General features: G+C 39.1%; 1 protein-coding gene across 3 annotated transcripts in view; it reads right to left on the reverse strand.

Annotated features, from left to right (window-relative positions):
- The window catches only part of LSAMP (limbic system associated membrane protein), a 627,669-nt gene extending 613,511 nt beyond the window's left edge, over positions 1-14,158 (reverse strand). For all 3 annotated transcript variants that reach the window (XM_004577886.3, XM_058661922.1, XM_004577885.2), the window contains exon 1: positions 13,868-14,158. In XM_004577886.3, the coding sequence (XP_004577943.1) occupies positions 13,868-14,022 (155 nt within the window). In that variant the 5' untranslated portion in view covers positions 14,023-14,158. The remainder of the gene's footprint in view (positions 1-13,867) is intronic.
- Positions 14,159-23,186: the final 9,028 nt, after the last annotated feature.

Raw genomic sequence — 23,186 nt, forward strand, 5'->3', positions numbered from 1 at the left:
TGATCATCTCTTCACATTCTTTGGACTTTTGACATTTAGCAGAATATAGAGAACATAATTTTCATCTCCTTACCTGCTAAGAAAAATTAATATTTAATTTGTGTTTTTATGCCTCTCTTTTGGTGGATAACCCCTCAACATTAGCAAAAATTTTCATTAAGAGATCTCCAAATTGGGCCTGGCACAGTAGCCTAGCAGGTAAAGTCCTCGCCTTGTAAACACTAGGATCCCATTTGGTGTTGGTTCCAATCCCAGTGGCCCCATTTCCCATCCAGTTCCCTGCTTGTGGCCTGGGAAAGCATTCAAGGACAGTCAAAAGCCTTGGGACCCTGCACCCACATGGGAGACTTGGAAGAGGCCCCTGGCTCCTGGCTTCAGATCAGCTCAGCTGTGGCAATTGAGACATCTTGGGGAGTGAATCATTGAATGGAAGAGCTTCCTCTCTGTATATCTAACTTTCCAATAAAAATAAAATAAATCTTTGTTTTAAAAAGAGAGATCTCCAAATCTCTTGATGACTTAGAATTAAAGAAAATGGAAATTTACTCTATACTTGAAATCACAACTATAAATAAGTATTTAAAAATAGCTATTTCTCTCATATCCAAAGCGATATTAATGTTTGCCTTGTAACAGCCAATAGACAGATGCAACAGTTTAGGGTCCAGCATTGTGGCATAATGGGTGAAGCTGCCGCTGACAATGCTGACACTCCATATCAGTGTCAATTCGGTCCCAGCATCTCCATTTTTGGTCTGTCTCTCTGCTAATGTTCCTGGGAAAGCAGCAGATGATGGCTCAAGCCATTGGGCCCCTGCACTCACATGGAAGCCAGGAAGAAGCTCTTGGTGTCTTGCTTTGGATATACCCAGAACCAGTAATTGTGGCCATGTGGGAATTGAACCAATCTCTCTCTCTCTGCTTCTCATTTTTTGTAACTCTACCTTTCTAGTAAATAAAATAAATCCTTTTTAAAAAATAATATGTTTGGTTTTTCTCTTTCAGAACTTCATGATAGGGCCTGGCGGCATGGCCTAGCAGCTCAAGTCCTCGCCTTGAAAGCCCCGGGATCCCATATGGGCACCAGTTCTAATCCCTGCAGCTCCACTTCCCATCCAGCTCCCTGCTTGTGGCCTGGGAAAGCAGTCGAGGACGGCCCAAAGCTTTGGGACCCTGCACCAGCGTGGAAGATCTGGAAGAGGTTCCAGGTTCCCAGCTTCGGATTGGCGCAGCACGGGCCCATTGCGGCTCACTTGGGGAGTGAAACATCGGATGGAAGATCTTCCTCTCTGTCTCTCCTCCTCTCTGTATATCCGGCTTTCCAATAATAATAAAATCTTTAACAACAACAACAAAAAACTTCATGATATCCAACATCTAGTATAAATAAGCAACATTAAATGTATATTATCAGAAAATAATTTTACCAGCCGTGAAAATGATTAAAAATAAAGTATATTAATCAAATTGAGAGCGTATTGTATCTATCCACATTTTTTATAAAGTATTTTATTTTTTGCAATTAATTTCCCCATCGTTAGTGTTTCAAGTTACTATTAAACTATACTTGACTCAAGTTCACAATAACCTACACACTCATATTTGAAATATGAAGATTTTATGTACATGCAAAGGGACATTTATGGTTTTCCTCTTTATACACAGTCATGCATTGCTTAACAAAGGGAATACATTCTGAAAAAAATGTCCTTGAGCAATTTTGCTATTGCACGAACATCATAAAGTACACTTACATAAAACAAGATGGCTGTTTTACCAGGCAATATAATCATATGGATCATCATTATATGTTAGGTCTGTTTTTGGCAGAGACATTTAGCAATGCGTGATAATGTAATTCAGATTATATGCAAAAGTCAATTAAAAATAAGATGAGATCTTATGTTCAAAGATACAATGCAGAGTCAGTATATTCATGACTTGACTTTTGTATACATCACCCCAGATTCTGTAAAATATAAACTCTTAGATTTTGAGTTTTTGTCATTTTATGCAAAAATAAGGCATCAATGGAAGAGTATTTGTAAAATTTATTGCACTAACATATTTATAATTTATGAATTTATGTTTTTATTTGACCATATTATCAGCCCACTTCTTTCTTGCCTTTCTTTTGATGTACTCAACCATATTAAAAAAAAAACAACAGCAACAAAAACCATGCCATTTCATGAGATTAACAACTTAAAAAGGCAAATATGAATTATATCTATTTTGATGTTGGAATAATGGAAGCTAGTTCAGGATTTTACACAGTGAAAAGTTTTAGAAAAACTAAGACATAAATCCCTTGATATTCAATCCAGAGGTTTATGCAAACTCTTAATATCCTCTAGACTTTAGGAAGTCCACTGTTGTGGTAAAGACTGGTTCATCATATTAAGGACATAAGAGTCAAACAGAAGAACAGAGGTTAGAGAGTCAAAGCAAAAAATCCATCCATCTGCTAAGTTAGAGATTCAGCAGTATAAAATGCTGATCCAAACATATGTCCACCCAATTACATCATGCACATGCATTAGGTGATAAGATTGGTTATCTCAGGACAACCAAAGTCAGCTACAAAATGGCAATCCTTTGTGGCTCAAGCTCCATCATAGGAAGAGTTCTCAGATATATGCTAGAGGATGGTAAGAATAAAGGTACACAAAAACTAGACAGCATATTTATGTTCCTCAGTCAACATTTTCTCATATAGATTCTTGTGATACATGACCTGGTATTGGACTGGACTGTTTTATCATTTTTACATTTGTTCCTAGTAAACTTGTGTAGCAAATAACAACACAACTAAACCACAGCTTCAGAAAAAAAACACTACCTTTAGGCAAAATATAGAGCCTTTTGGATATTTTTAACACCATTCATTGGCCACAAAAAATTACCATTGCAAAAAAATAGCCTGCTACAGATTTATTGAATTTTAAGTCTCACATCTGGTTGGGAATTTGCAGGCCTTATACAAGCCTTGAACAAGACATTGCCTATCTCTGCTATAGAGGAATATACTATGTTTGGAAAGCTAGACTGCATTTTTCTTCAGAGTTAGAGGCTTCCCTGTAGCCCTCAGTTCTGTTCATTACAATAAGGCTTGCAGAAAGGAATCTGTACCTTCAACTGTTGCCAGGAGTGAGTAATGAGCTCCAAACTGCAAAATTCAGGTAGACATTGGAATTCAAGATGAGCAATTAATTTTAGTCAAGTAAGTGTGACTTGCTTGGCTCATTTCACAAGATGATAGAAAATGTGGAGACCAACACCCCTGTTGCATGCAATCTCGCTACTTTAAAGAACCTCCCAAACTATAACATAGGCCCTGAGCACGTCAATCGCCACTAGAGACAGAAATCCAGAAAAAGTGTATTTTTTGTTCTCTTACTGTCACTGGGATGCTGAGCTCTTCCAACATGGGATGTTTCTTGTCACATGCAACTGACTCCTAGTTCCAACAGATGTTGCTCTTCTACCAAAGAAGGAGCATACTGTACTGGGCCCCAGGTCTCTAACGCTAAAGCTTTTAAATTTCGTCCAAATATATCACCCATCTACCTTTCTCATTTTTTGGAAAGCCATACTAAAAGAGTATCTGGAATGGGAGAAGTGGAGGGTATTTCTAACCAAGCCCTGTTATCTACTCTACTAAAAATTAGAGTACAAATTATCTTTGGTTTTACTACTTTATCCTTTCAAACATCCATAGTTAATCCAATGGTTAATTTCACTGCTAAAACATATTCCATCAACCTTGTCTCTTTCTAATTTATTTCCTCTTTCATAAATCAAGTTCCAGTCTATCTAATTGGCAGTGTGCCCATTCCTCTATGTTCAATTCAGATGGAAAATATTTATTTGAGCATTTATGGCCATTAAGCAAAATTCTAGAATAAAAGGGAAATATAGATAACATGTTTGTCCTTGGGAGAAATAAACAAGTGAACAGTATGTTTCAAGAAAGAAAAAAGGCAAGGCTGCCATTGATAAAAATAGGGCAATTAGCACAGCATGGGATAAATAGGGAAATTTATTTAAAGGATATGGCCCTCTGAGTCTTGAAATTTGGAGAACGGGCAAGGCGGTACCTTAATAAAAACGTATAGAAGAATATGTAGAAGAGTGGTAAGGAGGAGGAAGAGTTTCTAACTAGATATTAATGAAAGTATGAACAAACACTATGTGTGTACACTCATTTTCTCATGCACAGAGACTGTAGGCAGCTCTGATTCTGTGATGGCTAAGGAACTGTTGCTCTATGCTATGGGTTATGAGACATCTTTGTAGGATGGATATCTGCACTGATGCAGTAAAACAACAGGCCCACCTCAAATACTTGGGGGAATTCAAGTCTCTAGTCATGCCAGCTATCTATTCTGGAAATTCTAAATGCACTGAAGATGTAATCTAGTACTTAGCTAGGCAGGAGAAGCAAGTAGTTGCCATCGTTACTCTATTTCAGGCCTTTAGTTCCATCTTTGTGTCTCATGGATAAACTAGGCATTATGATCCTGAACTTTAAAAAGGTGGAACTCAGGACTCTGATAGTCACTCCCAAGTCACTGTCACCCCCTGGATTATTAAAGCTTTGACACGGAGTTTCGATTCTCCTGCCTGAATCCCTCTTTAACATTTTGACCAATTAACTCGTCTTAATTATGTGCCTGTGGTCCGAGTTCATCTTGCTGAATTCTCTGCCTGCTCAACTTGCCCTTTTCTCAAGGACTATATTCTCTGTTGAAACCCCAGGCTTTTTCTGTGCCTGCACCAACAGCTGATAGACCTCCCAGTGACCCCTGCCTTTCTCATTGAGAGGCTCGCCAGAGGTTGCTGATCTGTTAGTTTCCCCTTACTGTGTTTTAGCCTCTTGATAACCCAGGATGAACGTCCCTAGCTTCAACTCTCACCTGCCCCAAATGCTCAGAGGACCATGCTTTTGTCACACCAGAAATATGAGGCATTTGTGGTAGGGTTGAGCATACAAGGTCTTCACCACCTGGAAGTTAGGGCTAAATCTACATTCAAATCCTCTAAGTTTATCCCATCATCCACATTCTCAGTTCAAAGTAAAGTGTATACAAATTTGTAGAAGAGAATGAGTTTTACCATCTTCCAAAGATTTTAACTGTGTAGATGCTAAGATGCCCACAGCCCAGATAAGAGTACCTGGGTTTCATTGTCAATTCTTGTACCTAGTTCCAGCTTTCTGTTAGTCCTGACTCTGGTGGCAGCATGGATGACTCAAGTACTTGTGTTTCTGACATACCTATGGGAGATGTGGATTGAGTTCATGGTTTCCAAATTCAACCTCAGCTGTTGAAGACATTTGGGAAGTGAACCAGCACCTATCAGCTCTCAACACCACCTCTATCTATCCAAGAAATCATAAAAAGATTATAGAGAGTGACTAAGAAATTTCCTATGACAACAAGTGACAGAACATCCTTCAAGTTTGCAAAAGAGTGATCCACTGGGCCAGGTGCAGCAGTCTAGCAATTAAAGTCCTTGAGCTGCATGCATCAAGATCCAGTATGGGTGCCAGCTCATGTCCTGGCAGCCCCACTTCCCATCCAACTCCCAGCTTGTGGTCTAGGAAAGCAGCAGAAGACAGTCCAAAGCCTTGGGACCCTGAACCCATGTGGGAGACCTGGAAGAAGCTCCTGGCTGCTGGCTTCAGATCAACTTAGCTCTGGCTGTTGCGGTCACTTGGGGAGTGAATCAACAGATGGAAGATCTTCATCTGTCTCTCCTCCTCTCTGTATATCTGACTTTCCAATTAAAAATAAATAATAAATCCTTAAAAAAAAAAAGATCTCCGAGTAGATACTTAGACCATGATTTCACTACGCCTATCCCAATCAGGTTCTCCCTGAGGGCAAAAGGTTGTAGGAGACTTTACCAGGTAGAAGATTGTCACAAAAAGCTAGATTTTAGGAACCCAACTAAAGCTAACTAAGGAAAAGGCTTGAGTCCAGAGAAGATGTCTAAATAATTGGCAGAGATGGTAGCACAAAGAAGAAAAAGAACCTTCAGAAAAATTAGGAAAGCTGGGTGTTTGATCCTGGGACCATTGCCAAATCAAAGAACAGCTCTGGGAATATGCTAAGCCAGAAACCCAGAAGCTGCAGTTGGATGGAGGAAACCTCATTTGGGTTACACAGGTAGTAGACATGGAAAGTTCAGGTAATTTTCTGGGTTAAAAGAAAAGTTCTCCTTGAACAGCTCTTGCTGAATAATCCTTCACGGTGAATGCAATGTTAATTTTCAGGAATGAGAGACAGAAGAAAGAGAGGAGAGGAGAGGTAAAGAAAGAACGAAAATGGAGAAGACAGAAGGGGGGAAGAAGGCAGAGACTGGAAGGGAAATAGATATTTCAGCACAATTTTGGATGTAGTAGCAAGTGACATACTGTAGCATAGGAAGAAAGCTGAGAAGATAATCTTGAGGATTCTGAGAAGTGAGAAGTAAGAGACATAAGTTCTAAAATGATCACTAAAAATTTTGGACAATTGCCTACATGTATCTCTCCTTAGTAAAATCACTGTAAAACAAGATGCTGGACTGCTTAACCTACAAGGTCTTTCCTGCTCTAACTTTCTATCTGTTTTTTTCTACAGTAATTAAGTCTCAAGTAAAAGGTTTTATTTTGTGAAGGTTAATCACAAATTAACTTGAGATTACATTTTGATTACAAGTGACTATAAGAAAATGTGTTCACTTGCCCTCAACTCATGACGAAAAACGCAATTATACTCTAAACTATCTGCTACTTTAAAGGACTTGCAAGTAAATAAAAAAAAGTTAGAGAAAATGATCAGAAATGCCAAGTTCATTGTATTAAATTTCTAATTTTCTATTTCAGAGGCAGAGACACATACTTGAAAAACAGACATCATTGTAGCCTCCATGGGTCTGCACCAGGGGTAAGTGGAGGTCAGAAGTCAGAGCCATATTTTGAAGACAGGGACTCCAATATGGAGTCTTCACTGATACTTCATTCTTTTCTTTCTTCCTTCCTCCCTTGCTTCCTTTCTCTTCTCTCTGTCTCTCTCTCTTTGTCATGATTTTTTTTTTTAAAAAAGCTCACTCTCTTGGATTTTACAACATTTTAAAATATTTAAAATATATTTGTGAATCAAGATACAGAAAAACAAAGGAAGGAAAAGAGCTCCTATCTACCAGCTCATTTCCTAAATGGTAGCAACAGCATGGATTGGACTAGATCAAAGTCAGTTGCTAAGAATTCAGTCCAGACCTGCCATGTGGGTGGTAGGGATTTAATTACTTCAGCCATCATGATTTTCCAAGGTGTGCATTAGCAAGAAGTTAGTAACATGAGTCAGAGCTGGATCTCTGATGAGAGCTGGGTCTCTGATCCTGGTACTCTAATATAGAATGAGCATTCTAATCAATATCTTAACTGTCATGCTAACTACTCACTCCCATTTTTCTAAAAAATGCCTGCTCAGTTTGAAAGTTTATATTTGTTTATAATGTTAGTTTATAAAACACTTTGATAAATAGTGACTCATTTGCTCATATAAATGGTTTGCGCAGAATAAGTAATCATTTAATAGAGTATTTCATACTAGCCCAGTGCTTTCTCAATACTTACTGAACACTCTGAAAAATCTTCACCTATGACACAAAGACTTGTATTTAAATTTGTAGTAAAGCTTATCATTTAAATTGAGATCAATTCTACAAACTAGCATCATTATTTTTCAAAACATACATTCACATATATGGCAAAGTTACTGAATAGAATTAAACCTGTTTGAAAAAGTCAATACTACGATATTTTCCATATTTAAAGATTGTCTTTTCTCCCTTGGAAAGAGTGTTAAAAACAAAAACAACCATAAAGTAGAACTATTTTCTGTCTCCCCTAACTGAAATGAATAAGAGAACACAGGACAATACACTCTTTGTTTTAGCAAAAATTCAAAGTTTAAAACTTTCAATGTATATTGTAGAAAGTAGATCCATATGAAAGTCAAGTTACTGCAGTTTTCACGATAGTGCAGTAAGCAAATAGTGTTGGCAAAGAAACATCTATGTGGTGATCTCTTCCCTTGTCCCAGTCAAATTTGTACATCTTTAACTGTTGATGTATTGTTCAACTACAACACAAATCTCAATATTTAACACTTTTTAAATTAAGTGCTGTCTTGACAATGGCTTGCAAAAGAGATTCTTCTCTGTGAGGCAATGGTTCTGACCACTGCACATACCAGAATCACTAAAAAAGCCAACAACCTATGAGCAGGTCTTTCCTTCAAAGTAATCAAATCAATACTTCAGAGAGTGGAAGACACATGGCTGCAGTATTGGTTAGAAGTGTCCCACTTGATGGCAATATACAAGATAGTGATGAATCATATAATGTGGGGCTTCTCAGACTACAGTGTGCCTCTGAGTCACCTCGGGAGCTTGTGAAAAGGCAGATTCTGATTTAGTCTGCCTGGCATGCACCCTAAGAATTTGGTCTTTAACAAGCAACTACATTGACACTTCAGATGCCCATCTGTGGACCACACTTGAAGCAGCAAATCTGTGGCTCTGCAGAAAGTGTCCCAGACCTACAGCATCAGCATCCCCTGAGAATTGGTTGGAAATGCAAATTCTCAGAGGCCTCCTGTATCAGAAAATCTGAAGATGGAGGCTGAGCCATTTGCGTGTTAACTAGCCCTCCCTGCAATTAAGATATACTTCCAAATTTGTGAAACATGACCTAAAAAAAGAATTCCCTAAAATCTAAACAACGGGTTGCATGTAGTTGAAAAATCCATGAATGCTTTATGCTTGTGTAGCACTTCACAATTCGAACTTTCCCAGTTTACCTCTTGTGAGCATCTTAAAATGACCCTGTAGAGTAACTAAAATAGACAGCTTCAGCAGTTTGTAAATGAAACTGTGGCTCAAAATATTTAGGGGATTTTCTCAAAGTCATAGCGTGCAAGGATAGAGCCAAATTTAGCACCCTGATCTTGGTCTTATAAACCACTAGGCACGACATTCAGAAAGGAACAGGGCAAATGACTGTAACCCAGAAGTTATGGCCTAATGGAGAGTATCTCTAAGCTCAGGGATGAAAAGGGAGAAGGACAAGAACATGCAGGCAGCCTCCTATCAAGTGAGTCACAGCCATTTGTGCTTTTAGCTCCAAGAGAAAACAGGAAAATGCACTAATGCTTCATGGGCTGAGCTTGCTATTAAGGGGAATCAGCTTTGAAAAAAAACACGAATATTTAACCCTCATCAGCTGACTTAGTGGATGTATCAGTCACATTTGGCAGTTCTCTCAAAAATTCTACAAATAATTCATCCAAAGCAAATTAGCACACAACAGGAAAAGTGATGGTCTTATAAATTACAGGGGTGGAAATGGAGGAGCATCTTCACAAACCTCTTGGCAACACACATTATGAAAAGTGATGCATGGAATTGAAACTTCTTTATAAAAAAACTAACTTCTCTGTTTTCCATTTTATCCTCAACACCTCCCCTGTTGATGTAATACTAACACAAAGAGACTTAATATACTTTATAGATACAATTTTAAGAATATAACTTACTCCTTCCTTCCATGTCACATTTCCATTTTCCACGAGCTTTTTAAAGTATCCTTATCTAAGTATGTATGCATGGTTACATGTTTCATAAAAGAAAAAACAGCAATTTAGACAATTTGCAAATTCACCTGATAGAGATATACATACATCTATCTGTATATATACATATATACAGATATATGTATATGATGTTACACCCTTAAAAAAAGTTTTGTATATTTAAAGTTTCAATTACAACCAATTTATTTTTTATTCTATTTAGTGGGTTAGGTACAAAAAATTATAATTACCATTTATTTTTCTGCAGACCCTTACACACCAAGTTTGTTTTCAAATAAGCAATTTCAAATAGCAGAAAATCACACATTGTGTCAGGAGTCTGGATGTTGACACTTAGTGAATGTAGGCACTCCACATAACCACAGGTAAAAGAATACAGATGAGAAACTATTCCCTCCCTTGAAATTTACACAAAATTCTTACAATTTATCACACCTTGTTTTGCCTTTTTTTTTCATTTTCTCTAATGTGTGTTGGGGAGATGAAGAGAACTAGTATTTAGAACAATTAAAAAGTAACGATTCTTTGCTTATGCAGTTTCTTTAGAAATTCTAGATTCTAAATTTTTACAATATATATTTCCCACAAACACCAAATGCAATTAAAATCTTGAGATAATTTTTAAAAATCTCCATTTTTGGAATAATTAAAATAACAATGGCATGAAGCTCTTGAATTTCGTTAAATGTACGCCTAACACTATATATCCAAACATGCATGTACATGTAATCTTTTCAAAGCTACCTTGTAAATAGATATATGGTAAATAACACATTATGTAATTAGCATGATTCTTTAGGGCCAAGTAATGTGTAATTATCCCAGATGTATGTTGTCAATATGGAAAATTTGGCCAATGAGATCATTAAAAATGAAAAGTCTGATTGGTTTTGAATGTTACCTATTAAATCTCTTCCTTGACTTGCCAAAAGAAGTGCGTGACTTCCACATACCCAAATTGAGCATAAGAGGGATCTCTATGAGTGCTTGTGGATAACTGTACAGATGAGTGCTAGAATCTCATCAACTAAGTGATGCAACCCTATGTTTGTCAGCATTGGCAGTGGAGCAGGTGGGCCCTACCCAAGCAACCACCTGCAGCTGCATCAGAAGTGAAGTCCTATGGATTGGTGCATCTCACTTGCTCCTGGACATGCAAGTATCTAGGCAGATTCTAATTCCTTTAGGCTCAGAGGGAGGCCCTGGGTGTGACTGCTGCTGCTCCCAGTCTGCATGCCTCACACCCTGACTGCTTCACCTTTGCTCTTGACACAATTCCTCACAAAGATCTGCACTCTCTTCTGAGAAGCATCTGATTTAGATATGCACTTAGGAAGCTCTCTCTTTTCCTCCAGGTTTGTCAGAAGAATTTTAACCTTTTTTACTCCAAAACAGAGAAATTGCATAGTAAGACACCAAGACTAAACTATAATCTCATCCCGAAGATCATAATCATGCAAAAACAATCACTGATTCCCTAAATAGCTACTTGCTTCGTGAAAGTAAGAGACTGAAGGTGAATGTTACAGGGACTGTCAGCCAAACTTCTGTCATTGGAGCACCAGAGTTACAAACCTTCCTTGTCTGCCAATGCCATTTCAGAGTATTCAGGAACACAGACTCACTGAGATGGTTTTCTTCTCATTTTTTCCCCTCCTTGCCATTTCACTTGCTCAGAGCCAAACATCTACTGTGCCTTCCAATGATTCAATCTCTCCTTCCTCTCCTCCTGTGGAAGCACAGGCTCCAAGTAAAACGTTACAAGTAAAGTGGAAGCAGGCTTTTCCCAGGCTGGACTTGCACACAGAAAGCAAGAGCACCATTCTTCACCAGCAAACTGACCCACAAAGCATGTTGGACTCAGTTAAAGAGACTGAGAAAAAGGTCAGTTAGGAAAACAAAGGGATCTCTCTCCCTAGTTACCTCACCAACCCCAAAATAAAGCTTTGTCCTATGCAAAGGGAGGAAGAAAGAGGGCATGTGAGGCGAGGACTTGAGAAGCAGCGGACTCACAGGCAACTTGTTTGTACGGTTTTCTATCTTATGTTTTCCAGGGAGTAATGACTCTATATTTATTAACGTTTCTCACTACTCCCGTTTCTACACGACAATGCCTGCTAAAACTGCAAGGTTTACAAAGCACCATGTATTTAAGTCATATACATATATATACAGGGCACAAATACATCATACACAGATACTTACATAGGGAGTCCACCACTTATACATATAGACTTGTGTGTATATGTGTATTGCTGAAAGCATAAGAATAGCTTTATTCTTCTACATCAACAATTTCATGTTTATCTAACTCTTAGAATATTATAGCTTAGATTCAGATATTTACTTAGATCTTAGAAAGCTCACACCCTTTTAAAAAATCTTATACACCCAGGGTTTTTACTCGTCTAGCATTCAATCTGGAAATTAGTAGGGGGGTGGGAGGTCTAGAACTGTGTTTAAGGAAATATTTCCCTAATAAAGGGTTAATGATTTTGGCAAGCATAAATTTTAGCAGTTAAGAAGGCACGGCTGTATGTTTGAAAAAAAATTCTGTATCACATTAAAATCCCCTCGCAAACAGATAAATTGCTCTATAAATCTTATTACTCTATGAGGATAAATCACGCATGCAGGTTTACAAGTGAAGAACTGGAAAGGAAAATGTGCTTTGGGTAGTAGGCTCTTCGGGATTCATCATCACCCGGCGGCCAGGAAATGAAAGCAGCAATGCTTACAGGTTAGCATTTTCTTAGTTTACAATGTGGAGCAGCATCTACAATACACAACACATACACACATATACACACCATCACACACATACCAACACACCACACACACCTTCCTTGCTAACAAGGCTACAGACCCCAAAGCAGGACACTCTGTGACAGTCAACCAAATTTATTTCTGGGAAAAGAAAGAAAACTTTGCTGCTGTTGGCAACTCTGCTACAGAACTGCTCCCCAATGCCCCAAGGTTTATGCACTATCAGCTCCTTGAACACAGATTAGAGGTTTATTTTCTCCCGTATACTGTTTTTATTGCCTCAACAGGCAATATTAGCTAGACATACCAACATTGGGTCATTTTATTTGGAGCAAATGAGATTTTAAAAGATTTCAAAGCAAAATTTCTTTTTGGGGTGTGTGTTTTACTATCCACCAGAAAGTCAAGGAAAGCAAAAACAAAAAACAAACAAAAAAACAAAGCAAAAAAACAAACAAACAAAAACAAAAAAACCGCAAGGGTGGCAAGGAATGCATGAAAAGAAGCTTAGCATACTTTAGAAACTGGGTGCCATGCAACTCTCACTAGCTCACTGTCCCTTCCAAGGGTCAAATTGCCAAGGACTTGAGACTCTTCCCTTCCAAAATTGAATCCCAAATGATGTTTAAGAGTTTGGCAGAACGGTAGAGAGATAACACTTTGAAGTCAGTAATCAATTTGAAATATCCATTTTATGCTAGATTAATTCTTTCCCAACCTCTGTGCTTAACATTCTCATTCTTAAATGCTAGCAATTTGGCAAGTTCCTTCATTCCCCTCTCTGCATTCTTGGGTTCATTTTTCACCCACATTCGAGAAACAGGCTCAATAATCAACCGAAGTTCTAAAATTGATTTATTGCCCTTGACGTCAATTAGAAGATTTTTACAGGAAGTCATCTCTGTCAGAACTCCTGCTGGGGCTGAGTGAGCGCCCCGATGAGCGCGTGCGCGCGCGAGCACACACACACGCACACACACACACACACTCAGCAGGACAAGCAGCAAGAAGGACCAGTACCGTGTAGCACGCAATGAGATCCATCATTCAACAACACTTCTTTCCATGGGAAAGACTATCAACAGAACTCCCGAAGTGCAAAGCATTAGCAAAGAGCAAGATAGAACAACTGGCCAAACGTCTCTAATGCCATAGGTGAAGTTCCAATGCTTTCTGATAAGAAACATTATCCTAAGGACCCAACAACATTTAACTCGCGCCACTAGTCCCTGACAGGGACCACAATTCCGTTGGATTTCAGTGGCTGCTCCTTCTGTCCTCCACTGAGTAAAAAGCGCGCGCGCGCACACACACACACACACACACACACACACACACACACACAACACGTCTGCAGCCTGGGAGCTAGAGTTCCAGGAGATCATAGATAGCACACACACACACACACACACACACACGGATGCACGTGGAGAAAAGTTGCCCGAAAGCCCTACCTGAGGATGGCTGTGTCCCCCTGCCTCACGGTGATGTTGTCGGTACCTCGGTTAAAATCCACGCTGCGGACAGGCAGTCCTGTGGGGAGAAGGCAGAGCAGTCTCAGTAGGACCAGCGGCAACTGTTTGCGATCTGGCTGAACTCGGGCGCCCATGGTGGCCGGCGGGCGTCCTCGGGAGCAGCCGGGGCGCACTGCTGGCCGCGAACAGGGGCTTCACACACCCAGCGCTCGCTGTCGCCAACAACGCAGGACACGCTGTGCCAGTTTGGGATCCTGGCCACTTTGCCTTTTTTTTTTCTTCCCTTGCTCGTGTTCTTCCACTTTTTTTTTTTTTTTTAACTTCACAAAGACTTCTCCAAAACCCAAGCTGAGACAGGAGGGTGGCCCGGAGTCAAGAGAACCAAATTTCTAAAATAATAGAAGACCTCTAGAAAAGAAGGCGAGAGGGCTAAGAGAGGCTAGGCTGCTCTGGTCTCCTGGTGGCTGTGCGTCTCTGGCAGCAAGCAAGCTGAGCGCCTTCTTCTGTAACCCACTTTCCAGGGCGGGAGAGGGAACCAGCCCTGAGCCTGCCAGTAAGAGTGGAGGCACCATGCAGCAGCAGCAGCAGTGGCGGCGGCAGCGGTAGAGGCAGCTCAGAGCTGCGCTCCCCTCCTCCCTTCCCCAGCTCTCCCTCTCGCTCCAGCTCTCCAGGCTCAGCACCTCCCCCCACCCTGCTGGCTTTCAGCGGCCCCTCCACGTCATCCCCCTCCCTCCCTTCACCGTGGCCCCTCGCTTTGCACAACTGCCCCCTTCAGCAGCAGCAGCAGCCGCAGCAAGCCTCAATGAAAGCCTGATGCGCCTTAGGTTGTCAGGACAACAGCTCCATCCCAGGCCTGGCTGATTTCCTTAAGAAGAGCGAACGGAGCTTAGAGGGGTTGCTCTAAAGGAGGGGATGAAAAGAGGGACCTAAGCGAGCCAAGAAAGGGGGAGAGCCCAGGAAAGGAGAGAGGTGGGGGTGAGGGACTGAGAAAAAAGAAGATGGCAAGGAGAGATGCAAACAGGAGGATAGAAAAGCATCAGGATGAGGGGCCATGTGCAGAAGGACTAGCAAAGGAGTGTCAAACACAGGAGCAACTTGACAGAGGAATGTCAGCTTAAAAGACAATGTAGATTTCGAACCAACCACTCCTGGCAACTGGCTTTCCACACTGGCATGTTGTTCATCCTTTCTTCTCCCCTGCACTTTCTTGTACAGGGTTAAAAAGATTGATTTTTCTAGCCTTCCATCATCCTCCTCCCCCTCACGCAACCCCCTTAAGAAGGGTGGGTTGCAGACAATGCTGGTATTGAGTGGTCTGTGGTCTGAATGCTTGGCTTGTTTTTCCAAGTGCCAGCTACAGCAGCTGATCCCTAAACCAACTTCACTCTCCAGGAAACCCTCACCCAGCCCTACACATGAGTATGCCTGTTGAGGGCTATTGTTGAAAGGGCATATTGCTGTGGCTACCCAAGTCCCTACTGGCACTTGCTTCTCCACTTATTCATTTGCAAGGAAGGAGATGTTTATATCAGAGCATCAGAGCACTTTTCATCTCCTGGGAGACACTGAGGCTGAGTACCGCATTCCAGGGAGCCTTGGGCAGGCTATCATCGCAAGTCATCCTGCTCCACGCATCAAGCAAGGGAAGAGGGCTGAAAGGGGTTGACGTGCTTAATCACTCAAGTGAGAGTCTCCAAACAACTGGAAATCTCTCTCAGTACTGATGCCAGGGAGAAAAGATGGATCAGTCAAGGACTTCTTATCCTTTTATCCTCTTTCAAACCCTATTTATATGAGTAAGGCAGTCACATGGTGAAATCTAAATCATGAAAAATACTATAAGGCAAATTGCAGGTATCTTCCAGTTGCTGTCTCTAGACACCCCAACTTTCCCTTTCTAGAGGTAAAATTTGCAATTTTGAACACATACAAGGCCAGAAGAGGTTTTCAGGGCTGGAGGGAGAACTGAGACTCCTTTAGCCTTCAGGCTTTGAATCAGAAAGCTGCCTTTACACCCTCCAGCTCCTTACACTTGAACTCCTTTTAGTTTCTTTCGGCCAGCAAGGCCTCCAGGTTCAACCTGTTTCCTCTATGGCAGGAAAAAGGTCCGAGAAAATTTTCATAACCAGCTCTAAACCCTCAAGCAAAGTTTCTGACTCATCTAAGGGACTCACTCCTACATCTGTCAACAGAGGAAACTAGAGTTGGGAAAGAGTTACATTTCCTGCTCTTCTATTCTGGAATGTTTTCTGCTTGAAAATATTCCATAAACATATAGATGCACACACCTGAGCATGGATGTTATACTCACTTCTCTTATTTATAGAAATGTTTGAATCCTTATCAAACCCAACTGGAGCATAAGGCTCTAGGAAAACACAGTTATAATACCTGCATTGGTCCCCAGAACATTCAAAAGACTTCCATGCTACATTTTATTAGTAGAGAAAAAGGTAGTTGAATTCTGTTTATAAAGTATGTGAGGAGAGAAAGAGAAATCTTTTGGGTTTCACAAAAGACTTGAGAATTGAAATCTAAATTGTCACAAATCAAGAATGATGAGGTTTGATTGATTTTATTTGTATTGTGCATTTATTTTGTATAAATCAAGGTGTTCTGTGGCAGGGTTTATAAGCAATCCTCAGGTAATAAGATAATAATGTCCTACTGTTAAGCTGAAATTCAGCTGTTTAAAACTTGATATCCATTGGGAGTTGAGGTGGACAGGGAGAGTGCTGGGAGGAGAATAATTAAATGGTAAGCTGAATTACAAAACCCATAATCCAGTGACTCCCAGTTACCTGTATGACAAAGAGCTTTAAGTGTTAATGCAAAGATTCCTGCTAAGTGTGCAATGAAAAAAATCACCTGTCAACCTTTACCAGCCACAGACTGGACTATCTTTCTCAGGCTTATCTTGAGCTCTTTTGGATGAAGGGTTAGTCAGGAGGAAGTCAGAAACCAAGACTACCAGAATTTTCTGTGTGTATATATGGTGTTAATTGACTAGCATGAGAGCCAGTGGCATCTGAAATACTCTCAGGGAAAGCTTTAGACAAACTAAGAGTATGAGTCCTCTTTTGTTGGGTTAGAATTTGTAGAAAGAATGAGAAAGCTTGTTCTGGGAAAATGAGGAAGTACAATGGGGTTGTAATGAATCAATTTCAGATAATGCTTATACATGATTATTAACTATTGATATATTAATAATTAGTATCATATGACTAATTAATGTAACTAGTAATCTCAAGCTACTGATAGGATTTAACTGGAGGTGGCATCAGAATAAACCCTAAAGTTTAACATATGGGCTACAAAATAATACAACAAAGAAGAATGAAGTAGAATTTATAATAAGACAATCAGATCTGAAATTTATCCCTACAATCACTCTGAGAAAAGCATACATTAAGTCAATCAAGATCCTCATCAGAATTTTAATGGAAATGTCTGACTTACCTAAGAGGACACAATCACAATTATATTTATATTTTAAGTCATAAAAGACAAAAGCTTTTATGTTATTTTCTTTAAAGTATATTCCTTTGCAACATTTTTAAACTATTATTTATTTTTATTGGAAAGGCACATTTTCAGAGAGCAGGAGATACAGAGAGAAAGATTTTCCATCCATCCACTCTCCAAATTGTAGCAATGGCTAGAGCTGAGTTGATTAGAAGCCAGGAACCAGGAGCTTCTTCTGGGTCAAGTTGATCATCTTGCTTGGGTAATGATGGCTGTTTCCTATGGCTGTTAGCCATACTTGCCTCACATATAACCTCAAAATAAGTTCATTTTTGCCAATCCTCTTGGAAGATTGACAATAGTGGTGTAGAGTAAAATAGACTGTGTAAATTTCAGGAACTCATCTGTTTTCTTCTCTACATTTCTTAGGAAATCAAGCAGAGAAGGTGGTATCAAGGTCCCAAGGCTTTTGGCCATCCTCTATTGCCTTCCCAGGCCATAAGGAGGGAGCTGGATGGGAAGTGGAGCAGTTGGGACAGTAACTGGTACTCAAATGTGATGCTGGAGCATTTGCAGGCTCAGGATTAGCCAACTGAGCCATTGTGCTAGCCCTCCAACTTGGCAACTTCTATTAACCTAACTGACCTATTGTGAGCCTTGGAAATAAAACATCTTTTTTTTTTTTTTTAAACACATGTAAAATTTTTTAGTTTGTACTGTACTGCAATTCAGCATAATTCAATTACTTTGGATTTCTGAACCATTTAAAAAACTATAAAATGTATTCTATAAGTTAATTATTTAATAGTTCTTACTTACATCCAGATAGCACTTGAAACACAGCTCTCCAACCCACACTTTGCCCTGGGAAGATATTCTATAATTGATGAATATAAAAATAGAGGAACTATAGCATGGTCAAGTTCACTCACATGGTTTATCTCTCAGTTACAAAAGAAATCTACTTACCTGTGGGGCACTGTCTGCTTCCACTTCAGCAGTGCCATCTTTTAGTCTTTTCCCATTTTATTCTTTCATGGAGGCCTCCTAGTTTTCCCTTCCATATCATCTCCTTTCTAATATTCCCATACTCTATGTGCATCACAAATCATATCTCATCCTAATGACCATTTCTTCTAAACTATCATGATACCACCTTCTCTGCTTGATTTCCTAAGAAATGTAGAGAAGAAAACAGATGAGTTCCTGAAATTTACACAGTCTATTTTACTGTACACTACTATAGTCAATCTTCCGAGAGGATTGGCAAAAATGAACTTATTTGGGGGTTATATGAGAGGCAAGTATGGCTAACAGCCATAGGAAACAGCCATCATTACCCAAGCAAGATGATCAACTACTACTTTAAAATGACACACAGCCTCTCTTAAAGAGGCATGAGAAGATCCTGACATTCTCCAGGGAATAAATGTTTCAGGAAAAACAAAAACTGGCTAATATCTGAGTACCCTAAGAAGCAAAAAAGAAAAAAAAAAGGTTTATTCTTCTATTTAGCTTTCTAAGGCAATAAACTCACATGAAATCCAGATGCAGCCTGGAATGTGCAACTGATTTAGCCACATTGCTTGTGTTTTATGCTAACCCTGTCTATAGCATTATTAATAGAGCACTCTACACTTCTACAGCTGTATGGCCTTAATCATAATAATGCCATTCCTGCACTTTACTTTCATAAGTGGAATTAGCATTTCCATATGAACTAGAAATGCAGAATTGTTAATACTTCTCCTTAGGATCCCTGCTATGACATTCTCAATGGTTTCATCACAATTTAGCAATATTCAAGTATTCCAATTTATACTCATATGTAAGATACAATTGAAATACACTTGTTCATGTGTCTCCTTTGGAGTATTTTTTTAATACAACCATTTCATTCACATGTATCTCACTAAGAGCATCAAATTCAAGTCAGTTAAACATTGTGCAGATTTTTAGAATCGACCCTCCAGTTATGTAAAGCACTCAATATTTACAGAATGAGTAAAGTCATGCCTTGATGTTTTTTTCAGTGTGTGCTTTTGTGATTCAGTGTTTTCATATCAGTCTCCTGTTTCCATGTCTGCTTTGTTATTTGTCCTGTTTTGCTAAGTATCAATGCTTGGATCTGTCCCACTTTTCACAAGGTCTTTGAGTTCTTGAACTGCTAGTTGCATCACTCCTTGCTTCTGTTGCCTATTGTTCACAAACATTCATGCACTTACAGTTATATGCCTACGCAAATAAGCCAGGTAATTATGGTGGCAGGCAAGCAGTTCCATGGCATGATATGCCTACTATATTTATGATTTCTTCCTTCATTAAATATGCTTTTATGTTAGCAAACAGAAAAAAAGACAAAGCCTTCTATTTCATAGAACTTATATCATAGGTATAAAAATGAACACTAAACAAGCACATATAAATAACATAATTTCCGAAGGTAAATCCGATAGGGAAACAAAATACATGTGATCATGTCAATGACCGAGTGGTGAGGTAAGGGGAACATAAAAAGAGGTTGTTAAAAAGGTCCCTTTGAAGAGGTGACAGTTAAACTAAATCCTAAATCCAAGGAGGTACTCATGCAAATATCTGCAAGAAATATATATAGATCTATCTATATGTATGCATATTTTATTTTAAATATATAGATATATTTTCATACATCTAAATATATTTATATTTATTTATATATTTAGATATAGGTAAATAGATTTATCTACATATAGATCTATCTGTAAATACATATAAAATATATCTACCTATCTATAAAGATAGATAGATAAATAGATAGATAGATAGATAGATAGATAGATAGATAGATAGATAGATAGCTGGGAACAGGTATATCATATACCAAGACCAAAACACTGATAATAAACCAGTAAGGCAGTTTGTATGTGCATTGTGATAAGCAACTGTACAATGCAGATGAAACTAGAAACTGTGGAGGACTTATAATAAAGAGATTTCTGAGTAAAGAATTTAGGGTTTATTATTGTGATTGAATAATCAGCAAAATTTCCAGGCATTTTATTTACATTTTAGAAAGATTGCTCTGAATGTCATATAGAGGATGAATTGAAAGGACCACAGTGGAAGCAGGGAAACAAACCAAAAGAAATCCAAGTGTCTTAGACTGGGGGAGTAGCAACAGAAATAGAGGGAAGACCAACTTGACTAGGCTTGCTGATATTGGAGAACATTTCCCAATAGGCTGTGTTCTATCACAAATAATCAAGTATTTCTACATACCAGCAGTCCTCCTCAGTGTACCACGTACAACAACTTTGGTGTACATTTGTTGGAAGTCAGCATTCATCAAATAAGAACTGACAAAATGACAAGTGGACTGTCATTTATATCAGCTAGTCAGGAGAAAACAAATCTAGTTACTACTTTTCTTCAGTAAACTATGGTTACCCTTAATATGGCCACTACATGTTAATCAAACATCAGAACAATAGAAACATACTTGTTGAAGTTTAAGAAATAGATAACAAGATGAGCAGATGCTATTTAACAGCTAAAGTTTGCTGAAGATTTTTCCTGCATATCTATATCTATCAGGCAATAACTATTCTGTGAAATCTAAATGGGATGCCTAGTTAAATATCCCAAGGCTATAAGTCATGTAAATAACACTAATATGTTTTCTCCGGAGTTTACTGACAATATTGAGCTGCAGGCCAAGTCTAATGTTAGGTCATTATGTTATTCAAAGGGTCCCAGATGTTTGCTGCCTTTAAAAGTATCTTCCTTTTCTATCTGAACAGTAATTCATATTCTAAGCTAGCTCCCTCTCTCTCTCTCCCTCCCGTACTCCCTCCCAATCCTCCTTTTTTTCCCTTCCTTCCTCCCTCCCATCAGTAATGAATGTACAAGCATTGCCCAGACAAGGAAGAAGATTCATAAGGCCTGCCTCATCATTCGCGTTACCATGTGGAAGAGAATTCATTAAAATAATCAATATCTTTTGAGACCTAACACATAAGAGGGCTTCTGCTAAGTACTGAGGACACAATGATGTGCAAAACTGATGCCCTACCCTTGTGCCGGTCTAACGGAGGAACGGCACTAGATCCCTCCTAGAGAATGACCATCCTGTGTATGCGATTAGAAAGCAGCCCTCTCGAAGCTTCTCTCCAGCACAAAGTGAGGCAGACACTCATTAACACATGGGCTCAATTCACTTTTTGGTGCTGCTCAGTGTTGAAAAATAATATAAAGCAGAGTTGTCATCCTCAGAAACCCAGCGAGTCACAAGGAAGCAGGAGCAGTAAGGTGAACACAGTTGAAGCAGAGAATAAGATGGAAGGCTTAGGGGACTAGCAGATAGAGAGCAGAGAGAAAAGAGGGAATATACTGCCTAGAAGAATCCCGAGTATTTGAATGAAGAGGGGTGCTTCAGCTCATCCTTAGAGCTGCTGTGTTTCCATAGGGTTGAGGTCAGACACAGGCATCTTAGAGAGTCTCACAACAGGGAACTAGAGAATCCTGAGAAAGGTGTTGATGAATTGACAAGAGACATATACTGTTGCTTCCTAATGATGAAAAAGGAGGTGCCGCACTCAGACTCTTTACATCTGTGGAGAAGGCAAGTTATTAGAAAAGGTAAGGATAGTAAAGATATGAAGAATATTACAATGGAAAAATGACACTGTTTTTGTAAGTTGGTGTCAGTGAAAGACTTGACAGACATGCTAATGGCATTGGCCCTTACTCTCTCTGTACAGTAGACAACTCTGTATAGTAGGCAATAATCTGACAAAATCAGTGATGTGTTTTTAGAAAGATGACTACCATGTGATGGAATGGGAGAGAGAATGAGCCAAGTCAAAGTGAAGCAAAAGCAGTCATGACGTCTCTGAAATCACACAGGTGACTGATGATGAAAGCAGGCTACAGGGCAATGACAGCAGAAAGAAAGAAGAAGGCATTTTATGGAAATGTCACAGAAGAACTGTTAGGCTTCTCAACTAATTGGATATAGAAGCTGAGGAAACAGAAAGGATACAAGATCTCTCTCTTTTAATTTAGGCTGATAAGATGGAAAAGCTAAGTTAGAAACCTAGTTTGAGAGGGAATTTGGAAATTCTACTTTTAGAATTCTGGATTTGTTCCTAAAATTTTACTCAAATAGCCTGCATGTCCAGATGGACATGCTCAGGAAATTGTCACAGGGATTTGACTTTCTTCACAGAAGGCCCGTCTCCCAGTTCTGTCAGAACGAAGCTCACAAATTCTGATTCTTTGGTCCGTGTTTTTCCTTGTATTTCACCTGTTTCTTTGTCTTGTGTGTTTTTGTATCTTTAATGTGTTAATATAACACACAAACAAATGACCAATTTGACAGAAATTAATTTCATTTTGGCTTTTAAAATCATATACCCACATAGCAATGAACAGAATTTGTTTCAAGAGGAACTATCATCTTAACTTGTCTCCCTCTGCTGGTTGCACAATGAGGTATCATGAGCCTTTTTGAAACCAGAACAATTAGCTAAATAGAAATATCGAATAAGAATTTGTTGTGTACAATATAGGACTTTGCAGTTCACAATGCACGATGACACACACAATTCCATGTGTCATCGTGCTGTTTTCACCACAACTCTGTGATACAAACATTGCAAGTAGTATCACCCTACCTGTCAGAAAATTATTTTGAAATGCCAAGCCAGTAAGCTTTCATATGAAAATAGAGGAAAATAAGGAGACAACTAATTGGAAAAACTGCGTGAAGTGAAAGCTGGAAAAGATCCAGAAAAAAATTTTGCTCAATTCTTATCCCTTATCCCTGTCACCGTTTACAGCTACAACTGAAAGT

This window comes from Ochotona princeps, chromosome 3 (genome assembly GCF_030435755.1).
Source record: "Ochotona princeps isolate mOchPri1 chromosome 3, mOchPri1.hap1, whole genome shotgun sequence".
Lineage (NCBI taxonomy): Eukaryota > Metazoa > Chordata > Mammalia > Lagomorpha > Ochotonidae > Ochotona > Ochotona princeps.